General features: G+C 35.6%; 1 protein-coding gene across 2 annotated transcripts in view; it reads left to right on the top strand.

Moving 5' to 3' along the window:
- LOC133638786 (galactose-1-phosphate uridylyltransferase-like) overlaps positions 1 to 17,814 on the top strand; it is a 62,528-nt gene extending 44,714 nt beyond the window's left edge. For both annotated transcript variants that reach the window (XM_062031735.1, XM_062031734.1), the window contains exons 10-11: positions 7,891 to 8,045; positions 16,648 to 17,814. In XM_062031735.1, coding sequence (XP_061887719.1) covers positions 7,891 to 8,045; positions 16,648 to 16,719 — 227 coding nt within the window. In that variant the 3' untranslated portion in view covers positions 16,720 to 17,814. The remainder of the gene's footprint in view (positions 1 to 7,890; positions 8,046 to 16,647) is intronic.
- The last annotated feature ends 1,258 nt before the right edge of the window (positions 17,815 to 19,072 follow it).

Genomic DNA, 19,072 nt, shown 5'->3' with positions numbered 1-19,072 from the left:
TGAAAATAACTTTAACTTGAAAGAAATACACTCTATACATTGCTAATGTGGTAAATGACTATTCTAGCTGCAAATGTCTGCTTTTTGGTGCAATATCTACATAGGTGTATAGAGGCCCATTTCCAGCAACTATCACTCCAGTGTTCTAATGGTACAATGTGTTTGCTCATTGGCTCAGAAGGCTAATTGATGATTAGAAAACCCTTGTGCAATCATGTTCACACATCTGAAAACACTTTAGCTCCTTACAGAAGCTACAAAACTGACCTTCCTTTGAGCAGATTGAGTTTCTGGAGCATCACATTTGTGGGGTCAATTAAACGCTCCAAATGGCCAGAAAAAGAGAACTTTCATCTGAAAGTCAACAGTCTATTCTTGTTCTTAGAAATGAAGGCTATTCCACAAAATTGTTTGGGTGACCCCAAACTTTTGAACGGTAGTGTACCCACCACAAATGCTCAGCCGTGTGTACGATTGGTGTATTTTTGGTATAACATCGCCACACATAAGGATTTATAGTGCTGACAGAGAAAAAAATACAATAGAAATTCAGTTTTGTTGGCACATGAACGATCTTCGATTATATTTTCTGCATGCTCTGCCCAGCCTTTCCGCAGATATTTTTATTGCCAAATGCCGACACAGAAAATTCCCATTGTTAATAGTGGAGATCAGCTCAGCGCGTTAAAGCTGGCCGATCACCATCGTAAGCACAACACTGGGCTTTAGAGCAGCTCCACGAGCGTATGAGTAGACCATGCAGAGGAGGAACAAAGGATCAAGGCTACAAAGCTTCATTAAGAAATAGGAAGCTGGAGACAATTCAAACGCTGTTCTATTCCTGTGAGCAGGATGACACCAGGATGATGGCATTAGCAGGAAATCAGTGCTTCACTGACACTTTAACATGAGTTTGCTCATTTGTCAACATAACTTGGTTCCACACCATGAATTGATTAACGTGGACCCCGACTTAAACAAGTTGAAAAACGTATTTGGGTGTTACCATTTAGTGGTCAATTGTATGGAATATGTACTGTACTGTGCAATCTACTAATACAAGTGTCAATCAAGCACTGTTGAACATGATCGAATTATACTCAGCAGTTACTTAGGGCTGCAACTAACGATTAATTTGATAATCAATTAATCTGTCGATTATTACTTCGATTAATCGATTAATAATCGGATAAAAGAGACAAACTACATTTCTATCCTTTCCAGTATTTTATTGAAAAAAACCCAGCATACTGGCACCATGTTGTGGACATTGGGGGTGCAGCATACACCAATAATAACACAGAAATGTAACTCATCAGAACTGAATCAGATATTGTACACGTTTCTGTTGTGAATAATAAAGGATTCATTTCAGGCTGCCTCTGAATAATAGCATGAAATATTCCAGCACCTTCATAACGTTTAGTTATACTAAAGCATCACTCAAATCTAAATATATTTATATAGCTTTATCGGCCCGGCTACATTGATCCATTATGAAACCAACCTGAGATATTTCTGTCCGTTACGTTTATTTTGAAATTGGTAAGCGTGCGTTTTCTCTCTCCAAATGGAGTCAAATGTGCCGGAGACACATTATCAGCCCCGCGTTGCAACAAAGGCATAACTTTAACGTTACTCACAAAAAAGCTGAACTCATGAATGCTTGTTGCCACTATGGACTTCAAAAGTTACGTACTGTGAGTTCTTCCCTTCATCCATGGCTCCAACATGTTTCTTCTTCAGGTGCTCCTGAAGCAACGTTGTACTTCCGTGCCATTTTGCAGGAAACGCTCTTCTTTGAAGTCTTTAAAGTGAAGTGTTCCCACACTTTTGACCACTTAGGTCGTACACTTTTTTCCATTGAAGCAATAACCTCAAGATGTTTCTCCGCTAAACTATCGGTAGTGTTTTCCTGCGCCATTTTTCGAATTTTTCCAGCAAAGGAGACGGCGTCGTCACGTGAGCTGCACATGACACATCATTGGCTAGCTTACGCCACCTCATGAGACGTAGCCTCAGCGCCGCCCTGGCGCTGTTTTGTACTGTTTTTGTACTTATTTTGATTATTGTTTCTCAGCTGTTGCAGTTTATAAATAAAAGTTTATAAAACAAAAAAAACAACAACAAAAAAATAACCCCCAAAAAAATAAAAATAATAAAAATAAAACCTCCGCGCATGCGCATAGCATAGTTCCAACGAATCGATGACTAAATTAATCGCCAACTATTTTGGTAATCGATTTTAATCGATTTAATCGATTAGTTGTTGCAGCCCTACAGTCACTGGGCCACACCATGTACCCTTTTTTTCTTAGCTTTTTTAAAATGTCGCTGCTAATATGCCACTGACACCAATTACATACGAACACGTGCCTATCTGAAGAACACACAGCCGCTAAATGCAGTCTGCAATGTAGCGTTCTCCTGGCAACTTCCAAACCCAGACTGGTCCATCAGATTGCCAGATGGAAAAGTGTGATTCATCAGTCCAGAAAAGGTGTCTCCACTGCTCTAGAGTCCAGTGGTGATGTCCTTTACACCACTGCATCCCACGCTTTGCATTGGACTTGCTGATGTATGGCTTAGATGCAGCTGCTCAGCCATGGAAACCCATTCCATGAAGCTCTCTGCGTACTGTACGTGGGCTAATTGGAAGGTCACATGAAGTTTGGAGCTCTGTAGCAACAGAAAGTCTTTGCACTATGCTGACCTCTCTGTCAGTCTACGTGGCCTACCACTTGGTGGCTGAGTTGCTGTTGTTCCCAAACTCTTCACTTTTCTTATAATAAAGTCGACTTTGGAATATTTAGAAGCGAGGACATTTCACGACTGTATTTGATGCACAGGTGGCATCCTGTGACAGTTCCACGCTGGAAATCACTGAGAGCGGCCCATTCTTTCACAAATGTTTGTAGAAACAGTCTCCATGCCTAAGTGCTTGATTTGATACACCTGTGATTAGTGATTAGGACACCCGATTCTCATCGTTTGGATGGGTGGCCAAATATTTTTGGCAACATAGTGTATCTTGAGCACAAATTAAAGCGTGTGAATTATTGTATTGTCGTCAAATCATCACTATACTGTATTTTAAACGTGCAAATTTAATAATAATAATAATAATAATAATAATAAACAAGTAAACAACCTCAAAGTGCTACAGTGTATAACAAAAATAAAAAGATAATAAAAAATAAATAAAGATAAAAACTAGAACAGCCAAATAGCTAAAACTAGTATGCATATATCTAAAAAATGTTTTTTTTAAAAGAAGGGTTTTTAAGCCTTTTTTAAAAGCATCCACAGTCTGTGGTGCCCTCAGGTGGTCAGGGAGAGCGTTCCACAGACTGGGAGCGGCGGAGCAGAAAGATTTTAATAATCCATTTGCATAGCTCTCAGGCTCCACATTCCTATGTATCACAATTAATTGGAACTCCCCAAGTCAGGCAGCACATCCAATCAAAGCAATGAGTTGGACTGCTGAGAAGTAAACAGCTCCCACTAAAGTCTGGAACCAGTGCCAGGATGGTGTTCACCACCCCAGCAGCTTGTTGCTCCTGTGAATCTGAGCTCAGGCTGTACTTGATATTTATCCGGCAGCGAGGGAAATAGTCAGCGTGAGGGCTTGTCAGAGGAACACCTTCAGAGGTCCCTCAGCGGAACAAAGGTGAGCGGCGTGCAGCCATGCGCTGACTGATGTGTGACAGAGAAGAGAGCAAGTGCCATCACGGCTCGGTAAGTCCAGTGTTAAATGTTGCCAGCCAAATGGCTACACCCTGCTAAGTTAGACGAGCACTTCACCGCTCACTCCCCGCGTCATTCTCCATGACTCCTACATGCTCCAAATGGACTATTTATTCCAAGTGGGCATCATAATGTAATCATATGATTGCAGTGAGAAAGAACGCGGCACCATTAGGCCAAACACTCAACTGCAAGTGGTACGATTGACTATTAAAGCGAAAACAAAGAAGGTAAAATAAAAAGCTTTATTTTTAGGGGCGGTGAATAATAATAATAGTAGATTTTATTTGTAAAAAGCACTTTCCATTGAGCAAACAACCTCAAAGTGCTACAGTGTATTAAAATAATAAATAAAAAGATAATACAAATAAATACAAATAAAAACTAGAACTAGCACTCGTATATCTAAAAAAAGGCTTTTTTAAAAAGAAGGGTTTTTAAGCCTTTTTTAAAAGCATCCACAGTCTGTGGTGCCCTCAGGTGGTCAGGGAGAGCGTTCCACAGACTGGGAGAGGCGGAGCAGAAAGCCGATGGCCTTAATACACCTCACAGACAGCAGTGTTTTTCAACCACTGTGCCGCGGCACATTAGTGTGCCGTAAGATACAGTCTGGTGTGCCGTGGGAGATTATCTCATTTCACCTATTTGGGTTAAAAATATTTTTTGCAAACCAGTATTTATAATCCGCAAATAATGTGCCGTTGTTGAGTGTCTGTATTGTCTGGAGATTGGCAGACTTACCACGTTGTACTCTTCCATATCAGTAGGTGGCAGCCGGTAGCTAATTGCTTTGTAGATGCCAGGAACAGCGGGGGGCAGCGTGCAGGTAAAAGGGTGTCTAATGCTTAAACCAAAAATAAACGAAAGGTGAGTGCCCCTAAGAAAAGGCATTGATGTTTAGGGAAGGCTATGCAGAACGAAACTAAAACTGAACTGGCTGCAAAGTAAACAAAAACAGAATGCTGGACGACAGCAAAGACTTACTGTGGCGCAAAGACAATGTACATCCGAACATGACATGACAATCAACAATGTCCACACAAAGAAGGATAAAAAACAACTGAAATATTCTTGATTTCTAAAACAAAGCAGGTGTGGGAAATATCGCTCAAAGGAAGACATGAAAATGCTACAGGAAAATACCAAATAAAGACAAAAAGCCACCAAAATAGGAGCGCAAGACAAGAAGTAAAACACTACACACAGGAAAACAGCAAAAAAGTCCAAATAAGTCAGGGTGTGATGTGACAGGTGGTGACAGTACACCTACTTCACTATGTAAAGCGCTTTGAGTCACTAGAGAAAAGCGCTATATAAATATAATTCACTTCACTTCACTTTGAGACAAGAGCTATAGTGATGCATGCTTGGTTATGCTTTAAAGTCATATCCAACACTTGCGACAACGACTTTTTATTGTCAATATCGGCTGCTGAGTTTCATTTTTTTAATGATTTCTGCTGGTGGTGTGCCTCCGCTTTTTTTCAATGAAAAAAATGTTCTTTGGCTCAAAAAAGGTTGAAAAACACTGATATGCAGTATGCACCTGCTCTACCAGAGAATAAGAAGAGGTAGCAGTGGTCAGTGTTGCACATTCAGCAACTTTCTCACTGGTTATTCAGACACATCTAGGTTGTCTCTTTCAAAAAAGCGACCAAAAAAATCTCGCAACTTTTTCTAGTGTTATGAAACACTTTTGGAGACTCCAAGGTGATATCGCTCTCCTCGAGGAGCAGCTGGTCCCGCCTGCCGCTCTGTCTTGCTAGTGACACTTCACGAAGAGACAGGAGAACGTTTACACCACATACTTATTTTGCTTTTCATGTTTTTTTGCTCACCTTTTGTCTTTCTCGTCGTATCCATAAAAATGACAGCCAGCGTGTACTAATAGAAACACTCTTTCCGGTCCTTATCGCTCCTTCCTTTTTGCTTTCGCTTTCTTTTTCCGGCCATTAGTTTCTTTAACGTCGCCCTCAAGTCGTCTTTAGTTGTTTCAGGTCAGACCCAATTGTCTCTAGAGATTGATTCTTGTTGTTTATGTGCCGTCCCTAATCACCCCATTACCTTCCTCCTAGTACAGAGTGCACTTCAGGTCAGGTAGAGCAGGTGATGAAGTCAAAGGTCTTACAGAAAGTCACATCATTATCACAATTTTACTAAATTATGTACAGATATTTTTTTAAAAAGTTTTTTCAAATGTGATCAGAGATCAAGTAAAAAAATATTGAAATGTAGAGAATTCTCTCGAGCACAGGTGTCCAACTCAAGGCCTGGGTAAAAGACTCATTTAATGTGGCCCACTAAAGCCTGGAAATACCATGTTTCAATAAAGTACTATATATTGTATTACTAAATGTAGATGTTCCTTCTACTTTGACAGAAAATAATGCATGCAATGCATGAAGTTGCATTAAATCTGCCTTTTAATATTATCTGATATGGCAACAAATGTTATATTACCATATTTCAAATATATTTTTTTGTTAAAATAAACATTTATACTTAATACTTAAAATTCACTTTGGTGTGGCCCTCGATGAAGAGTTTGACACCCTCGCTCTAGAGCAGGCCTGGGCAAATATTTTAACTCGGGGGGCCACATTTTGAGAAAAAAAAAATGTGTCTGGGGGCCGGGATATCTGATTTTTAGGAACACTAATACAAAACCTCACAATAATGTCTGATTGACTGCTAAAAAAAGTTTTGAGAGACCGTCTTAAAAAACAGAATGGAATTTTACGTTTTTTTACTGAACGAGACACCCAGAATGTACTTGAAAATAAAGAATGTGGGATTTACAATATTAACTATGAAGGATAAAACACTGAATATTGACAACTTATGAACGTCACACCCCCTCTGGATCGATATATTTTACAATTAAGCAAAACGCAACAAAAATGTAACAAACACAGCGAAATATGAAAGTAAAGGGTAAAAAAAACCTCACTTACAATCTGATATATCTGATATATCACTAAGCTTTAGAACTTTGTTATAAAAATCTCTTTCCGCGTCTGTCCCTGACACCCACTCTGTGGTAACGCTCCCCACCCACACTGCTTGGTGCCTCGTCTGAGCTCCTGTGACTTACATGACCATAGTAACTCATTAGATGACCATAGTAACTAATTAGATGACCATAGTAACTCATTAGATGACCATAGTAACTCATTAGATGACCATAGTAACTAATTAGATGACCATAGTAACTCATTAGATGACCATAGTAACTAGTATATCATTCAAAAGCGCAGATTCCAACCACTGAAATACTTTGTTTAGTTCAGTTGGGTGTTCCAACAGGACAATGACGTCAAAAGTGGTAAAGGAATGGCTAAATCAGGCTAGAATGAAGGTTTTAGAATGGCCTTCCCAAAGTCCTGACTTAAACGTGTGGACAATGCTGAAGAAACAAGTCCATGTCAGAAAAGCAACACATTTAGCTGAACTGCAGCAATTTTGTGGTCAAAAATTCAAGCAGAAGCTTGTGGATGGCTACCAAAAGCGCCTTATTGCAGGTCAACTTGCCAAGGGACATGTAAGTAAATATTAACATTGCTGTATTGACCCTCACATTTTCAGTAGACCCATAATAAATTCATAAAAGAAGCAAACTTCATGAATGTTTTTATGTACACTTTTGACCACCACTGTAGTTTGCGGGACAAACTGGGGCTCCTCCAGTGTCCTGGAATGGGTTGTGTTTGGCCTTCATGTTAATTCACAGGGTAATTTAAAGGTAATTTACAGTCTTCAACATTAAAAACTACAGACTATTTTTAAACCAACCATTGGCAATCAGTAAAAAACATGAAGCACATTTGCCTAATTATCAACAATGTCTTCTTCAGATCTGATGAGGAGGTGGTGGATTTCTGGCCTTCAGTCCTAAAGACTGAATGAGCAAAACTTGTTTTCTCCTGGTGATGCAGACTCTTCATTACTTACATACTCTTCATTACTTACATACTCTTCATTACTTACATACTCTTCATTACTTAGCCAGCGTCTCGTTGCTCCGTGGAAGTGTAGAGCGGACTTGAAGAGAAAATAACACAACATGTTTTTTTGGGGACAAAAGCGATTAGAGCTAGGTGCCGTCCACGTTCATCAATCCATTTCTTATTGTTTTCTCCCCAGGAGCTCCGACTGGCCCACACTTAGAAGAAGACAACTCCCACTGGCAGCTGCACGCTCACTACTACCCTCCTCTGCTGCGCTCCGCCACCGTCAAGAAGTTCATGGTGGGCTATGAGATGCTCGCCCAGGAGCAGAGAGACCTCACTCCTGAACAGGTGCATTCTAATAACACACACACACACACACACACACATGCTTGCACAACTTCATTTACAAGGCAATTGAACTGACATGCTATGTAAATACTTGTGTTTAAAGGGGAACTGCACTTTTTATTGAAATGTTGCCTATCGTTTACAATCATTATGAAAGACATGAAAACGATTTTTTTTAATACATTCTAAATATTAAATAAATGTGATCAAAAGTCCACTTACAATGTAGCCTATTGGAGTCGCTCTATTCTGCCTGTGAAGCCCTTAAAAAAACATTCAAAAACCTTTTATATACATGTTGTAAGTATATGTCATGTAGTAACATTCATAATAACATGTAATATATACATGTTGTAAGTATATACGTCATTTAGTAACATTCATAATAACATGTAATATATACATGATGTAAGTATATATGTCATGTAGTAACATTCATAATAACATGTAATATATACATGATGTAAGTATATATATGTCATGTAGTAACATTCATAATAACATGTAATATATACATGATGTAAGTATATATATGTCATGTAGTAACATTCATAATAACATGTCATATATACATGATGTAAGTATATATGTCATGTAGTAACATTCATAATAACATGTAATATATACATGATGTAAGTATATATGTCATGTAGTAACATTCATAATAACATGTAAAATATACATGATGTAAGTATATATGTCATGTAGTAACATTAATAATAACATGTAATATATACATGATGTAAGTATATATGTCATGTAGTAACATTAATAATAACATGTAATATATACATGATGTAAGTATATATGTCATGTAGTAACATTCATAATAACATGTAATATATACATGATGTAAGCATATATGTCATGTAGTAACATTCATAATAACATGTAATATATACACGATGTAAGTATATATGTCATGTAGTAACATTCATAATAACATGTAATATATACATGATGTAAGTATATACGTCATGTAGTAAAATTCATAATAACATGTAATATATACATGATGTAAGTATATATGTCATGTAGTAACATTCATAATAACATGTAATATATACACGATGTAAGTATATATGTCATGTAGTAACATTCATAATAACATGTAATATATACATGATGTAAGTATATATGTCATGTAGTAACATTCATAATAACATGTAATATATACACGATGTAAGTATATATGTCATGTAGTAACATTCATAATAACATGTCATATATACTTGATGTAAGTATATATGTCATGTAGTAACATTCATAATAACATGTAATGTATACATGATGTAAGTATATATGTCATGTAGTAACATTCATAATAACATGTAATATATACATGATGTAAGTATATATGTCATGTAGTAACATTCATAATAACATGTAATATATACATGATGTAAGTATATATGTCATGTAGTAACATTCATAATAACATGTAATATATACACGATGTAAGTATATATGTCATGTAGTAACATTCATAATAACATGTCATATATACATGATGTAAGTATATATGTCATGTAGTAACATTCATAATAACATGTTCAAAAAGGAGATTGCGCTTCTCAATGTGATTCAAGATGGAGTGCCAAACCCAAAAAAAAAAATTCAAAAAAAAATAATCCAGTAAATGTTTCAAAAATGTTTGAAAAGGTAGCACATCCCAAAATTAAGACTAGTAGGACAAAATACTCACATTTCACTTGATTTATTGCTCACATCCAAAAAGAGGAACGCTTACGCGTTTCGGCACGTAGCCTTCGTCAGAGCGTTTAAGAGTACATACAATTTCAGTGTCAATTTATACATACACACACACTCAGAGTTCACAACTGGGAATTGGATCCAATTACTGGGGAACCAATCACATGTCTTCTTCCTTGCTGATGCTGGGACCAATTTTCAGGTGGAGCTTCTGCAAAACACTGTTGTTAGGACTAGCATACACTAGATGGCACTGGACTGGATACTGGATGACTACAATGACACAGAAGGAACAATTATGTTAAAAAACATTTTAGGCTATAGTCATCATTGAGTCCATTTGGTGTCATAGTATTGAGTGTGTAGATCCAGAACATTTCTCTCTGTGATAGTTTTTTCAAAATATCTCCTCCTCTTTTGGGCATCATGATTTGTTCAATCCCATAGAATCTTAATGAAGAGGGTGAACCGTGGTTTGCTTCAGAGTAATGTCTTGCAATGGCATAGTCCATATTGCCTGTACGAATTGCTGTTTTGTGCTCAGATATTCTTTGTTTTAGCGGCCTTTTGGTTTTTCCAATGTAGGCTAAGCTACAGGGACATAATAGCATGTAGACCACATGAGTTGACTTACAGTTGATGAATTCCCTTATTGGAATTTTCTTCCCAGTGTGAGGATGGTTAAATGATTTAGTTTTTGTTGTATTGTTACAGCAGGCACAGTTACCACATCTATACATGCCTGTTGTTGTTGTTGTTGTCAACCATGTGGTGGTCTTTTTGGGAATCATATTCTTATACATGACCATGTTTTTAATTGTAGGCGCTCTCCTGAAAGCAAAAAGAGGTGGGGATTTGCAGAGGTCCTTTAGTGTTTCTTCTGCTTGGAGCACATGCCAGTGTTTCTTGAGTGTCTCCTTTATTTGTGAAGCACAATGGTTGAATTCAGTGGAGAAACAGGCCCGGCTTGGATTCTTAGTTTTCTGAATGTTGGACAGGAGATCAGTACGAGCAGTAGTATTAGCTCGCTGTATGGCTTTCTGAATAGAGTTAGAGGCATAACCTCTTTCTTTGAACCGAGCAGCCATGATTATTTCTTTGGAGTGAAAGTCCTCAAGGTCTGAACAGTTGCGTTTGAGCCTCAAAAACTGACCCACTGGGATATTGTCCTTTAGGGGTTTGGGATGATTGCTTGTGGCATGTAATATTGAATTTCGTTCCATATCTTTTCTATAAATAGAAGTGTGAATAGCTCCTGTTTCATCTTTATGTATGCTCAAATCCAAATAATTAATCTTTTCAGTGCTATGTTCACAGGTGAATTTAAGGAACGCTGAACTATTGTTGAGATATTTCACAAAGTCCATCAATTCTTCTTGCGTCCCCTCCCAAAATATCAGGATGTCATCAATGTATCGTTTGTACAGTTTTATATTTGAATGGTAAGGGTTACTATTTGGGTCATGTATGACTTCTTCTTCCCATTTCCCTACCACTAATCCAGCTACAGAGGGCGCTGTTGCGGTCCCCATCGCAGTCCCTGCTTGTTGGAGATACCATTTGGAGTCATACAGCATGTAGTTGTGACTCAGTACATAGTGTAACAATTCTAATAGAAATTCATTAGGGGGATTGTGTGTTGCTTCTCTCTTGGATAGGTAATAGGCCACAGAGTTCAAAGCATCTTCATGGGGAATGCAACCATATAGGTTTTCAACATCAAGAGACACCAATATTGTATTCTGATTTGCAGTATATTCAGTCAGACAGTTAAGTACATCTTTTGTGTCTCCAAGGTAGGCGGGTAGGTCTTTCACAAAATCTTTCAAGAAGAAGTCAACATATTTTGACAATGGTTCAGTCACTGAGCCTCTTCCTGAGACTATTGGCCTCAATGGGGGTTCTGTAGGATGTTTATGGATTTTGGGAAGACAATATATGATGGGGGTGACTGGGTGCTGGTTAGTCAGATAGGCATGCTCATTTTTTGTGATCCAGTTTGATTCGAATGCAACTTTCAGCAGACTGTCAATTTCAGATTTAAATTCATCCATAGGATTTTTCTCTAGCTTCCTATAGGTGGGGCTGTTCAAAAGTTCAAGCATTTTCTGATGGTAGTATTCAGTGTCAAGGATACACACAGCTCCTGCTTTGTCTGCTGAGCGGATAGTGATTTCTGGATTGTTCTCCAACTCTTCTAATGCATTGCGCTCTTCAGAACTCAAGTTTGAGTATTTTGGGCCTTTATCTTTTTTTAACATTTTTTCAAGATCATTCTCAACTAATTTGTTAAATGTCAAAATCGCAGGGCTTAGGTTGGTGAAAGGGCAAAATGATGACTTTGGAGCAAAGGGAGAAGGTTTTTGTGTTCCAGTTTTACTCTCTTCACTTTGTGATGACTGTTCAGTTGAATATGCTGCATTTTTATGGAGAGGAGAGAAAAAGTGTTTCAAATGAAGTTGTCTCATGAACTTATAGGTGTCAACTTTTAGGTTGAAAGCATTGACTTTGTTGGTTACTGCAAATGAAAGACCTTTATTTAGAACTGAGGTTTGGGCTGGGGTGAGTGGAACTTTAGACAGATTCACTATGGGTGATTGAATTGTCTTGGGGATCTCCTGGGTGGACCTCTTCCCTCGTTTGCCCCGCCTCGTCTTCCTCTTCCTCTTCCACGTTGGTGTGGGTGGGGTAGATCTAAAAAAGGTGCTCTGCGGTTGGTTGTCAGATCCTCACTCTCACTTGATTGGTCACTCACAGCTGAGGGATAGTCATCAGATTGACGATAGACACCTGGTTTGGCTCTGATTCTCTGTCTTCCTCTGTAGGTTGGTTTTTGCCATTGGTAAACTGTTCCCTCTTTGTAGTCATTCAAATCACGTTGGTATTTCTTCATTTTGTATTGTTTGAGTTGTATCTTGAATGAGTCCAATGACTTCAACATTTTCTCTTCCATTTGGGTGACCTCCTCTAATCCCTGGAGGTTGTGAATTTTTGTCTCAAGAGCTTTTATGGTTTCAAGTTTTTTTGACTGCTCAGCTTTTGACTTTTCAATGATCAATACTTCTAGATCTAATGAACATTTGTTTAGGATTTGTTCCCACTTCTTCATAAAGTCAGGGTCATCTGTGCCAAAGGCTGGAATTTTGTTGATTCGAAGCCCTCTGGGGATACGTTGCTGTCGTCTGTACTCAGACAGTGTAACAGCATGCCACAGTAATCGTGTCTCCTGTTTCTTTAAATCTTCAAGTTCAGAAAAAAGGCCTTTAGTATCTGTGCTTTGATTTTCAGTTTGGACCCAGTTTTCAAATTCAGTGTGGGGCAACAGAATACTCTCTATGTCTTCCTCTGAATAGTTAAATGTCTCTGACCTTGCTTCGGTCTGCTGATTGAGTAGCTCAAATGATGTGGCCATTGTGGTTGTAGTCATCCAGTATCCAGTCCAGTGCCATCTAGTGTATGCTAGTCCTAACAACAGTGTTTTGCAGAAGCTCCACCTGAAAATTGGTCCCAGCATCAGCAAGGAAGAAGACATGTGATTGGTTCCCCAGTAATTGGATCCAATTCCCAGTTGTGAACTCTGAGTGTGTGTGTATGTATAAATTGACACTGAAATTGTATGTACTCTTAAACGCTCTGACGAAGGCTACGTGCCGAAACGCGTAAGCGTTCCTCTTTTTGGATGTGAGCAATAAATCAAGTGAAATGTGAGTATTTTGTCCTACTAGTCTTAATTTTGGGATGTGCTACCTTTTCAAACATTTTTGAAACATTTACTTGATTCATAATAACATGTCATATATACACGATGTAAGTATATATGTCATGTAGTAACATTCATAATAACATGTCATATATACTTGATGTAAGTATATATGTCATGTAGTAACATTCATAATAACATGTCATATATACTTGATGTAAGTATATATGTCATGTAGTAACATTCATAATAACATGTAATATATACATGATGTAAGTATATATGTCATGTAGTAACATTCATAATAACATGTAATATATACATGATGTAAGTATATATGTCATGCAGTAACATTCATAATAACATGTAATATACACATGATGTAAGTATATATGTCATGTAGTAACATTCATAATAACATGTAATATATACATGATGTAAGTATATATGTCATGTAGTAACATTCATAATAACATGTAATATATACATGATGTAAGTATATATGTCATGTAGTAACATTCATAATAACATGTAATATATACATAATGTAAGTATATATGTCATGTAGTAACATTCATAATAACATGTAATATATACATGATGTAAGTATATATGTCATGTAGTAACATTCATAATAACATGTAATATATACATGATGTAAATATATATGTCATGTAGTAACATTCATAATAACATGTAATATATACATGATGTAAGTATATATGTCATGCAGTAACATTCATAATAACATGTAATATATACATGATGTAAGTATATATGTCATGCAGTAACATTCATAATAACATGTAATATATACATGATGTAAGTATATATGTCATGTAGTAACATTCATAATAACATGTAATATATACATGATGTAAGTATATATGTCATGTAGTAACATTCATAATAACATGTAATATATACATGATGTAAGTATATATGTCATGTAGTAACATTCATAATAACATGTAATATATACATGATGTAAGTATATATGTCATGTAGTAACATTCATAATAACATGTAATATATACATGATGTAAGTATATGTGTCATGTAGTAACATTCATAATAACATGTAATATATACATGATGTAAGTATATATGTCATGTAGTAACATTCATAATAACATGTAATATATACATGATGTAAGTATATATGTCATGTAGTAACATTCATAATAACATGTAATATATACATGATGTAAGTATATATGTCATGTAGTAACATTCATAATAACATGTAATATATACATGATGTAAGTATATATGTCATGTAGTAACATTCATAATAACATGTAATATATACATGATGTAAGTATATATGTCATGTAGTAACATTCATAATAACATGTAATATATACATGATGTAAGTATATATGTCATGTAGTAACATTCATAATAACATGTAATATATACATGATGTAAGTATATATGTCATGTAGTAACATTCATAATAACATGTAATATATACTTGATGTAAGTATATATATCATGTAGTAACGTTCATAATAACATGTAATATATACATGATGTAAGTATATATGTCATGTAGTAACATTCATAATAACATGTAATATATACATGATGTAAGTATATATGTAGTATCTAGTAACATTCATAATAACATGTAATATATACATGATGTAAGTATATATGTCATGTAGTAACATTCATAATAACATGTAATATATACATGATGTAAATATATATGTCATGCAGTAACATTCATAATAACATGTCATATATACATGATGTAAGTATATATGTCATGTAGTAACATTCATAATAACATGTAATATATACATGATGTAAGTATATATGTCATGTAGTAACATTCATAATAACATGTAATATATACACGATGTAAGTATATATGTCATGTAGTAACATTCATAATAACATGTCATATATACTTGATGTAAGTGTATATGTCATGTAGTAACATTCATAATAACATGTAATATATACATGATGTAAGTATATATGTCATGTAGTAACATTCATAATAACATGTAATATATACATGATGTAAGTATATATGTCATGTAGTAACATTCATAATAACATGTAATATATACATGATGTAAGTATATATGTCATGTAGTAACATTCAAAATAACATGTAATATATACATGATGTAAGTATATATATCATGTAGTAACATTCATAATAACATGTAACATATACATGATGTAAGTATATATGTCATGTAGTAACATTCATAATAACATGTAATATATACATGATGTAAGTATGTATGTAGTATCTAGTAACATTCATAATAACATGTAATATATACATGATGTAAGTATATGTCATGTAGTAACATTCATAATAACATGTAATATATACATGATGTAAGTATATATGTCATGTAGTAACATTCATAATAACATGTAATATATACATGATGTAAGTATATATGTAGTATCTAGTAACATTCATAATAACATGTAGTATATACATGATGTAAGTATATATGTAGTATCTAGTAACATTCATAGTAACATGTAATATATACATGATGTAAGTATATACAGTATGTATTGTTGGCACTTTTTGAATGTTTTTTTTAATTGGGTTGAGTTTTTTTGGCGACGCTGTAGGCAGACTTTTATTTATGAGTTAGAATGTTTTAAATGTTTTTTATTTATTGTATTTATTTATTATTATTATTATTTTTTTAAATTCATTTATTTTATTTTAATATTTTTTTAAATTTGTCGCACTTTAATTATTTCATTATTTTTATCTTGCAATTTTACTTTTTATCCGAACCCTTTCACCTTATTTCTTTTGCACTATCTTGTTTAGCTTATGCATTGTTGATGTTCTTTGTTTTTAGTTTTTATTTATTTATTTTTTTGTTTTGTTTTGTTTTTTGCTCTATGCTTTTTAACCTGTAAAGCACTTTGATCCAATTTAAAAATTGTTGTAAACGTGCTATATAAATAAAGTTGCCTTGCCTTAAAAAAAAATCCATCCATCGTAATGTCTTTCAATATGATTGTGAACGATAGGCAACATTCTGAAAAAAAGTGTAATTCCCCTTTAAATATAGAACAAGTCGGTATTATATTCGTGTTTTGACATAGAAGCAAAGAAGTGTTCGTTACTGGAAAATACAGAAGGTTTTCTTTATTTTTTTGTGTCTTTCATACTCTCTTGCTTTGCTTTTTTAGGCAGCAGAGAAGCTCCGGGATGTGCCAGATGAGCACCATCAAGACAGACAAGAACAAAGGGAAGGTACATAAAGGAACATTTCTGGTGGGAAAAAAGAAAGAAAAAATCTAGTTTACACACAAAATATTTTCCATACAGAATTGAATTTCATTTATTTAGTCCGAAAATGTTAGTGATGTTTCGGTCAGATTCCGATACCAATCATCCCCGAGTGAGATTGGCCGATACCAGCGATATCACTCACATGTACTCACTTTAAACTTGTCAATGTATTATTGTGTTTAATAATATCACTTCCCGCTAACTGCGACTCTGAGCAAACAAACAGAACTGAGCTAATGCTGCTATGTCTGGGCACACATCATTTACGGTCGCAACAGGCTCCGCCTTTTAAAGACACACACACACACACACACACACACACACACACACACACACACACACACGCACACACACACACACACACACACACACACACACTCTGGTCTCATGAAACATTTCAACTGCTTATGCCAGATATTTGAAGTTTTTTCTTTTTTTTTATACACGCAATAATACTTCTCTTAGTAATGAAATATATTTTTTGAAGAGGACCAGTATTTCAATTAGTAATTAGATTACCTTTTGCCAAAGTTACAAATGACTATAATATATAACTTTTTAAAAGTAATATTTCTAACGATGATTGTAGTACATATAAGGCATGAATGTCATTTAATTTAGGCCAAAAATGTGTCAAATTGGCTTAAAATAAAAAAGGGGGGGGGAAATGTGATGAAGTGAAATTGCTAAATGTTCAGCAGGATGTGGCGAAAGATGACTAACTGGCACGTTGTCATAATGGTAATTGTTTGTATATGTTTTATATTGTTTTTATGAATTGTCTATAATCTAAATCCAATCAACAGACACTTGTACACAGCACTATCACAGTCTGAATCATGACTGTCACATTTATTTCTATTTTTATTTGTTTCGGTCAAAAAGTTGCACCAGTAATTTTGCCATAATTTAAACTGAATGTGACAATTTGATGTTTTTGAAACGACCTCCTTTTTCTTCTCTCTAACTGAAATTGAAATAAACATGATTGGAGTGCTTCCAAACTCTGAGCAATTACAAGAAGTGTAATATTCAACTTAATATATCCAACACTTATTTTTGCCCTGGGGCCGTACTCATCAAGCTTCTTAGAATTACTCCTAAGAAGTCTGCTAAGAGTTGACTTAAGAGTAAATAAATTCTTGGCTGAAAGCTGCACTTCAAAGTTAGTTATCAAGCGTCTTACTCACACTTTCAGCGAAGTGTAGGACTGAATCTTAAGTGTCACACTCAGAGCTGAATTACGACATTACTATGTGCCGTAAACGCAATTTTAGGTGACGTCATTTCTGTGTCCATAGAAATGACCAATCACGGAAGGGAATCCGTTGTCTAAGAATAAAGAAATATCTTGGAAATATTTAAGTGGACAATGGGAGTGTATATTTTGACAATAAACTACAAAATAATACAAAACAAACTAGTCCCCGCCGGCACTCACGCTACCGCTCCCTCTCTTCTCTCGCCCACACACTCACTGACGTCACTCACCTCACGGCCACACACATACGCTACTGTCATAACATTTTCTTTCCAATTCATTAATTAGGCAACTAATTTGAAACTGGTGTGGGTGGCTCTATATATACTAGCCCACTGCAGACACATGCAGAAATCAACAAGGAATCGAAAAGTATTAAATCTGTGACAAAAATAATATCCGCTCTGTCTAAACGATACCGTTTGATCAGCTGCTCGTCATCAAAAAAACCCAAAACATTGTTCCGTTCCCTGAACGTTGGCGCACGTCTCTCTCGCCTCAGTGCCATCCCCTGCTGGCAACTCCTAACCACTTAAGACACCTCTGAAGGTCTCTTAAATATCGTGGAGAGTAGGAGTGATTCTTAGACTTAAGAACGTTGATAAAAAGCTTTTATTCTTAAGTTTGAGAGTAGGACTAAATTTCGCAAATTCTCAGGACTTAAGTGTAAAATGGCACTCTAAGAAGCTTGATAAGTACGGCCCCTGATTCCTGAAATAATGTGACGATGTACGACCAAAAGAAGTAGTTCTTTGTTTGTTTGATTAAGATGTGGAGGGAAGTTTAGATGTGGTTTTTGTTATGGAAATGAAATGCATTTAGAACAGAATCTCAGCTTTTCCTATGGAGTTAAAATATACAAATGATATAAATACATGCTGAATAATCTCCGATGCTGAATTTCATTGTGAATGATGGGGGACAGCACATATTGTCTCACTCTATCCTCCCTTTGTTTGGCTTAATAGGACACTCAAGCTGTCTTGTTGGACGTAATTCCCTTTTTGAGCAACATAAATAGTGTTTGGTTGGAAAACAGACCAGCTCTTTATAAACATTCA

The sequence above is a fragment of the Entelurus aequoreus genome, linkage group LG21 (assembly GCF_033978785.1).
Source record: "Entelurus aequoreus isolate RoL-2023_Sb linkage group LG21, RoL_Eaeq_v1.1, whole genome shotgun sequence".
NCBI classification, from domain to species: domain Eukaryota; kingdom Metazoa; phylum Chordata; class Actinopteri; order Syngnathiformes; family Syngnathidae; genus Entelurus; species Entelurus aequoreus.
This window is presented reverse-complemented; position numbering and strand designations above follow the sequence as displayed.